Source organism: Antrostomus carolinensis, unplaced genomic scaffold (genome assembly GCF_000700745.2).
Source record: "Antrostomus carolinensis isolate BGI_N321 unplaced genomic scaffold, ASM70074v2 scaffold29574, whole genome shotgun sequence".
NCBI classification, from domain to species: domain Eukaryota; kingdom Metazoa; phylum Chordata; class Aves; order Caprimulgiformes; family Caprimulgidae; genus Antrostomus; species Antrostomus carolinensis.
The window spans coordinates 1,583-9,235 of NW_010310566.1; the positions used below are offsets into that span (position 1 = coordinate 1,583).

The following is a 7,653-nucleotide window of genomic DNA, read 5'->3' on the forward strand; positions in this document are numbered from 1 at the left end:
AAGAGTGAGTGTGTTTTGAGTACAAAGGCAGTGAGAAACAGCTTCTCTTGCTTTCCGGATCAGCTCGAGTTTTTTTTCCTAAAGATACAGCAAAAAGGTACACCTATTTTCCATTTCAGAGTTGAAACTTCATAAATATTTTAATTTACCAAGTGTGTACTGTTTAATGTTTGCATACCAAGAAAATTTGAGTGAACATTGCCTTGCATGAAACACTTTGAAAACAAACTTTTGGCATCTTTGCTTGCTTGCTCCACGGTGGAACGAGGCCAGTGTTATCTGACTCGTCCCGCCTATCGCGAGCAGGCAACACTTTTGGATTATTTGTGCTTGAATTGAGTACCTCTGAGGACAGAAAATTTTGCTTTCGGCTATTAAAGAAGCAGAATAAAATAAATCACTTCTACTGAACAAGTCATTAATTACCAGTTACATACGAGTGCTCCTCAGTGTTGGCTCCCAAGTGAGACGAGTAGATGCAGCACTTAGGAACATGGTTTAGTGGTCATGGTGGTGTTGGGCTGATGGGTGGACTGGATGATCTTAGAGGTCTTTTCCAGCCTTAATGGTTCTGTGATTCAGTGATTATGTAAAAGTCTGGACAGGAAGAAGATGTGTCTTAGCTGCCATTGTACTCCTCCCAGAAGTTTGGTCCCGAGGGGATTGGGATTGTCTCCACTGGTGTTACTTTTCCCTGTGCAATCAGGCGAGATTCCCCAGCTTCAGCAATACCCGATGTGAACTGTGTCCCCTTTGAAATGGTGTAGCGAGGCTTGTCTGGTGTGAGGTCTCTGTCACAGGGCAGGAATCTCCAGCTGCTGGACAAGGCACTCCCTTGTTCCACTCTTTTGGCTACAGCCCTCATGGGTGGTGAGGCCAATGGATCATCACAGCCATGTGTTGCAGGTTCTGCATTTTGCAGACCTGGAAAGGTTGTCTTTATTAAAATAGTCTGCCTATTTCTTTTAATAGAATTAATATAATTCTAGTCTTCTGCTTTTTTTTTTTTTTTTTTTTTTTTTGGTCTGGAACCTTTTAGAATTTGAACTAATGATTCTTTCAGAGGTCACTTGGTTTATTGGTCCACTCACTGTGCAAAAATGACCCTCTCCTTTTTTCTCTGCCCCGCGCCTCGGAAGGCGACACTTAATTATATCTGAAGGTCTGGAACAGATGCAGTGAGTTTCCTGTAGAGCAGTCGCAAGACCTTGACTGTCAGTTATTGATTTGTTTCCTACCTTCAATTGCCAGCAGTGGCTGGCTGAATTTGTATGGGAAGGATTGCAGGAGAGTCTGTTTCTGCTTTCTAGAGTGAAATACTTGGTACTTGGAGTTAGAATCAAATGGTTTTCTCTTTTTGGGGGGAGGTTACTGGTGAGTCCAGTTTCCTTTCTGTGTTTTGGAAGAGCAAAGGAAGCAGAGAGAGCACCATGTTTGACTTGATTTCCCTCTTTTAGAACGAGCCTAAGCAAGGATGTGTTGTATAAAGTTGGTGGAGCTTGTCAGCTCTGTGAGAACTCACCTCCTTCTTGTTTGTTTTTCTGCCCACTAAGAACTGGAACGATCAGGACCACCGTGCCTTCGTGCAGAGCCACCTCTCGGATATGCTGGAACTGCTGCTGGAGCCGGAGCAGCTCACTGCTTCCTCCCATGCCACCCACAGTAGCCTGGTGTCCTACAAAGCCATTTGTGCCCTCAGTTTTCTTATTGAAGGGACCGTGAACAAATCGAGGACGGTCCATCCTCTGCACGAGCTTGCCCTCTGGCAGCCTTGTCGTGAGCAGAACGGCTACTCTAAGGTCTCCAAAGCCTTCTCTTTCCCCAAGCTAGAGAGCTGGCTGCGGTCTTGCCTGACGACAAACCCTTTTGGAATGACTGCCTGCCTCAAGTCTGGGAAGAAACTCGCGTGGGCACAACAAGGTAGCTACAGGCCTTCCCTTTATTTTTAGAAATAGCTTTCTAGTCTCAGTTCCTTTTGCTGACCAGGGATATGGCAGTGACATGGGGGCTTGCCTCCTTTTCCTCCTACTGTCAGCGGAGATGGGGAAAGTGGCAGCTTAGAGGCGAGTCTAGAGGACTAGAAGGTGCTGCGTGACATCTGTGTGTGTTTTTCCAGTCCTTGGATCACTTTTGTGAACAAACATTAAAGACTTCATTTCCAAAGACCCCTCTGAGTGAGGTCAGTATCACTATCCTTATTATATTAAGTACAGCTGGACACAGAGAATAGACAATGTGATGTGTTTGTGGCAAAGCTGGGAACTGGCGTAGGTTTCATTGCCTTGAATCGCATTCCCTCACCTGCAGGGGTATGGTGGTGGAGCCAAAGCACCCTGAGAAAACGAATCAGGTGGATGTTTTGTTTCCTCTGACTGCACAGTGCGTTAGGTAGGACAGTGAGGTTGCTCAAGGATTGTACTGTAGAGGGAGCCTTTCACTGTTATAAACGGACAGTTCCAGCTTTAAACATAAAATTTACCCTGAGGAACTTCCTGCCAAGCTAAACCTTGAGTTCAGGAAGAGGCTTCTGGAAATGGAGATGCTTAGGTCAGGGCTGTCTGTAGCTTGAGTGAGGCTTAGGCTGTCCCTGGAGAGACTTGAGGTGTTTTTGATTTTTATAATGTGCCCTGACTTCTGGAGCTTCTGACTGCTACGTACTGCTGACCTGCCCAGTAGGCACCAGTGGATGGTGTAACTGGTGCGTGAAGTGATGTGGTTTAGTGGTACGGTCCTTCAAGTTTTGGGCTGATTTTATTTTCTTGAGGGATTTCTGGGTGATGTGGACAGTGAACCATCATGTCTTTGTAGGAATCATACATAACATTTTTGTGCTTTTTTAAAATTTTAAGTGCATTGATGAACTTTATTTTGCAGTTGAAGGAACAACCAGGAGAGCAAAGATTGCCTGCAATACTCGTGTGGTGCCTGAGGTGTTCCCCATGGTGATAATGAGCCAGGTGTACAAGCAGACGCTGGCCAAGAGCTCGGACACCCTGGTGGGGGCTCATGTCAGAATTCATCGCTGCAATGAGTCCTTCATTTATCTCCTCTCTCCTCTCCGGTGAGTTTTTGTTCTCCTGGGTCGCAGCTACGTGTCTTTTCAGCAAGTTTGTTCAAGTGCTAAGTTCTTGTTAGCTGGACTCAGCAGTGGGAAAGTCCTGGTTTTGCTCTTTCCTGCTCACTCTGTCCTCCTCCTTTTGTTCTTTTGCAGATCCGTGACCATTGAGAAGTGTCGGAATAGCACTTTTGTCCTTGGCCCTGTGGAGGCATCTGTTCAAGTCCACAGCTGTGACAACGTCAAGGTCATTGTGGTTTGCCATCGTTTGTCCCTTTCTTCCACCAGTGGCTGTATTTTTTACATTCTCACACCTACCCAGCCTCTCATCCTCTCGGGGAACCAAGCAGTCAGCTTTGCCCCTTTCCACACCTATTATCCCATGCTTGAAGATCACATGGCTCAGGTGGGCTTGGCCACTCTGCCAAACTACTGGGACAGCCCCATGCTGGTGTGCAAGGAGAGCAGTGAGACGAGTGTCTTCCGCCTCCTGCCGCCCTCGGACTTCTACACCTTTGTGATTCCTTTTGAGATGGAAGGAGACACCACAGAGACGCCGGGTGGGCTTCCCCATGTGTATCAGAAGGCGCTGAGTCAGCGAGAGCAGAAGGTACAGATCTGGCAGAAAACTGTGAAGGAGGCAGGCCTGACCAAGTGAGTGCTGCATCCAAATAGGAATGTCTGAGCCGTGTTGCAGCTCAGCTCAGCTGTACAAACAGAAGATTCGTTTGATGTGGTTCAAGCAAAATGCTTTAAAATGAGTTGATTTGCATGAGCTGTGCCTTGCATGCCATTTCTAGAGCATTAGTAATTAGCAATCTTGGGATCCTGTGGTCTTTGGTATTATTATAGTGAGAAGAATAATGCTCACAATCGTAACTCTGAAGGACATAGAGTTGCTGGAGCATGTCCAGAGAAGGGTAACAGAGCTGGGGATGGGTCTGGAGCACAAGTGTGATGAGTTCACAGCTGAGGGAACTGGGGTTGTTGATCCAGGAGAAAAGGAGGCTGAGGGGAGACCTTCTGGCTCTCTCCAGCTCTCTAAAAGGAGGGTGTAGAGAGGCGGGGGCCCGGCTCTTCTCCCCGGGAACCAAGGGCAGGACAAGAGGAAATGGCCTCAAGTTGCACCCGGGGAGGTTTAGATTGGATGTGAGGAAAAACTCCAAAGGGTAGTCAAGCATTGGAAGGGGTTGCCCAGGGAGGTGGTGGAGTCACCTTCCCTGGTGGGATTTAAAAGATGGGTAGACAAGGTGCTGAGGGACATGGTTTAGAGGTGGAATTGGCAGCGTTGGGTTTATGGTTGGACTTGATGATCTTAAATGACTTTTCCAACCACTGTGATTCTGTGATTCTGAGGTGCTTTGTCACAATTGCATTTTCTGGCTTGTGGGACTTAAGGAAAAACATCCCTAGATACCGCTGAGGGCTGAGATGAGGGATCCACCCCAGCAGGAAGAGTTTACAGATTACCTCATGCCGGGTACTGTCTCTCTCCTGTCTCTGTTCTGCTTCCAGTGTCGCTCACTGCCGGGGCTGAGATCTGGGTGTACCCTGAACAACAGCTTGACTAATTATTGACCTGCAGCTAATTGGTGATCACTCTTAGCCTAACCTTTACATTGAGATCGAAGCTTTAAGTTACTGTCCCATCTTGAGGTGAGCTAAGAATGTGTGTGTGGATCATAACAGTAGATCACCTCGTGGACATGAGCTTTTAAAGTCCTCTTTAACAGATCACATCGAATCCTCTGTCCAGCTTTCACTGTACTAGCTAGGCCTGTCCTAGCCCATCTCGTGTACTGATGCACATCTGTTTGCTTTCTCAGCACCTATTGTGGCATTCTGAAAAAGTTCAGCTTGCTTCCTTTGTCAGCGTGCTTGCTTCTGCAACCAGCCAGATCAGGCAAGGCTACAAATCTCTGCCTACTTCAGTTTAGCTGGTTTTTATCTTTTTGTAAACTGTTTTGGTGCAGCAACCTGAAGAATCTGGCTTCTTTTGCAAATACAGAATGAGGATAGAAACCCAGATACTCAATTGTAAAGGCTTGAGGAGATGAGAACAAGTTTTGTTCCCTAAGCTGTACTTGAGCTGCATAGATTTTCTTTCTGCTCTGTGCTTAGTCGATGACTTGTCATGGGCGCATAACTGGGTGCTGATAAGCAGTGATCTCAGGGCGGGTTTATCCTGTGGGGAACAGAATATGAAAACCTCCTCTTGGGTCAAACTATCAACACTTCCCATCGTACCAGGCTGAGGAGTTCTATTCCATTCAGTTGTTCATTGTTTTGGAGGAGATCCTTCTGCTTCCCTTGTTCCTTTTGGGAATCCAGGTGCCTCTGTGCTGTCTGGAGGAGCCTGCAGTTTGAAAGAGCTCCAGACTGGGAGAGAGAAAGGATTCTGGGGCAGGATGTTGCTACAGGTGGAAGGTGCCTGAGCGGTAGTGACCCAGTAGTGGTGACAGAGGTGCAGAAACCTTCAAAACTCTCAGCCTCGAGTCTTCAAGGGCAGCAGAGGGGAAAGTTATAACTTCAGCCCTTGTGCTGGAGTCATTCATTGTGTCTATCAACCTCATCTAAGGTGCTTCTTCCTCTTCTGGCCATTGTCTTCCCAGGGCTCCTGCTTCTCACCCCAGGGTTTTGTGAAGGTGTTTGGCCTTTCAAAATCCTACTGTTAAAGAAATGTGAGGTAATACAGGTGATGTACTTAGACTTAACATCGACAGCAGTCACAGGAGGCAAGAGCTCAGTACTGGAGTGACTTACTGCCTTAAAGGGGGAAACCTGTGCTGACTGTAGAAGCTTGCTGAAAATAAACTGGGCAGCTGCCAGCATAAAATGTCTCTGTCTCCTGCAGGCAGGGAAACAAGTAGAGAGACAAGTAGGAAGCTTAGAGAAAACAGGATATCAGACTTGTAGAAAGAAAAAAGCTGCTCTGCTTGAACGGGGAGGTGAAAGAGAATGTTAGAAATAAGAAGTCATCTTCCAAGAAGTTGACGTTGTCTGAATGAGGAAAGTGGGGCAAAAAAAAGAATGTAAATCCTGCCAGGCTGAAAGGAAAAACCCCGTAAGACAGGACCAATAAGACAGCTTGAGGAGCAACTTGCAAAAGCATAAAATCCTGTTTATTCATTTTCTGAGCATATCAGACAGAAAGTCTTTCAGGGTCAGTAGCAGATCAAGGTATATAAAAAGCACTTGGAGAAGATAAAACCCTAAGAGAAGAAAGAAGTGACTGCCTTTGTGTTCATGTTCACTGGGGAGGAATTTAGGTTAGATTCTGTCCTAGAAGCCTGCTTTCTGGGGAGCATGTCGGTGAAGTGAGAGTACAAAGAAGAGTCTTTAACTTGAGAAAAGGGTGTGGGTACACTGGGCCTCTCTGAAGCTGAGTGGTACAGAAATGAATAGAACTGGTTTGCTGCTTTTCCCAGTACAGGATGGAATCAGCACATCGAATTAGGAATGGGTTCAAAGCAAAAACACATAAAATCTCCACAGGATATTGAAATCACGTTCGTGTTTTACGTGGTTCAGAAAGGAATTGCATAAGCTTATAGGAAAAAAATGTAGCAGGAGTTACTTGATACTCATGCCATTAAGAAATTGTGGAGCTGAGGTGATCCCAGATGGCTAGGATGCTGTTGTGGAGAAACACTGCTGTGAGCCTGCACTGCTCTTGGACATCTGACCAGCGCCAGAGACAGAGAGCCTGAGCTAAGTGATGTACCCTCTTATTGCTGGTCTTACCAAAACACCACAAAAGTTACTCACCAGTAGTGGGAATTATGAGGAGTGTTGTTTATATGCACATTTTTTTTCCCCTGATCTCCATCCTCTCTCTTTCAGATGCTGTCAGAACAGAATTTTGTGTCTTCGGTGCTTAAACACGGGTTACTAATCTTCTTTTTCTCCCTTTTCAGACAGTTTTAAATCTGTGCTCTAAGAGTACAGCAGAGGCAGCCCCGTGGAGCAGGGTTGCTGTACTAGTGGGATGGGAAGTTTGCGTGATGAGTTCTTCTTTTGGGGTTCATTATAGTCACGTTTACTTGGTAAAAACCTCTTCCTGGTACAGGCAGTTCATGAACCAAGGCCAGCTCTTAGCTGATACATATGGAGGCTTGTTTTGGTAGTGAAGGTGAGGTTTAGAAGTACTAATACTATAAATAAATGTGTCCTGTGCATACTTCCCTGCTGATCTTCTTTTGGTTTCAGGGATCAGAGGAAACAGTTCCAGATGTTGGTAGAAAACAAATTCTACGAATGGCTGGTTCAGACGGGGAACCGTCAGCAGCTGGATAGCCTTGTCCCTCCCACAGTAGGCTCCAAGCAGGCAGCAGGATAGTATCGTGTTCCTCTGCAGCAAAAGGAAAGGAAGGGTGAGTAGAGGGCCCGTTTCTCTTGATTCTTCTCTGTCTAGAAGAACTGTCCCATGTCTGTGTGCACACCATAGGCAGAGGTGGATGAAGTAGGAGGCTGTTCAGTGGAGATTCTCCCGAGAGCCTTGCATTTGGTTTTAGTTCTTATTTTGCAATCAGAACCCCTTTACAGTTTGAATCTGTTCTCTGTGTGCTCAGCACCTCCCTTGTTCTCTGCAGGTGTTC

General features: G+C 46.3%; 1 protein-coding gene across 1 annotated transcript in view; it reads left to right on the forward strand.

Moving 5' to 3' along the window:
• TBCCD1 (TBCC domain containing 1) overlaps positions 1-7,428 on the forward strand; it is a gene marked incomplete at its 5' end in the record, with an annotated part of 9,004 nt that extends 1,576 nt beyond the window's left edge. Inside the window, 4 exons of the mRNA XM_010166468.1 lie at positions 1,554-1,920; positions 2,875-3,061; positions 3,212-3,709; positions 7,265-7,428. Coding sequence (XP_010164770.1) covers positions 1,554-1,920; positions 2,875-3,061; positions 3,212-3,709; positions 7,265-7,394 — 1,182 coding nt within the window. The remainder of the gene's footprint in view (positions 1-1,553; positions 1,921-2,874; positions 3,062-3,211; positions 3,710-7,264) is intronic.
• Between the last annotated feature and the right edge of the window lie 225 nt (positions 7,429-7,653).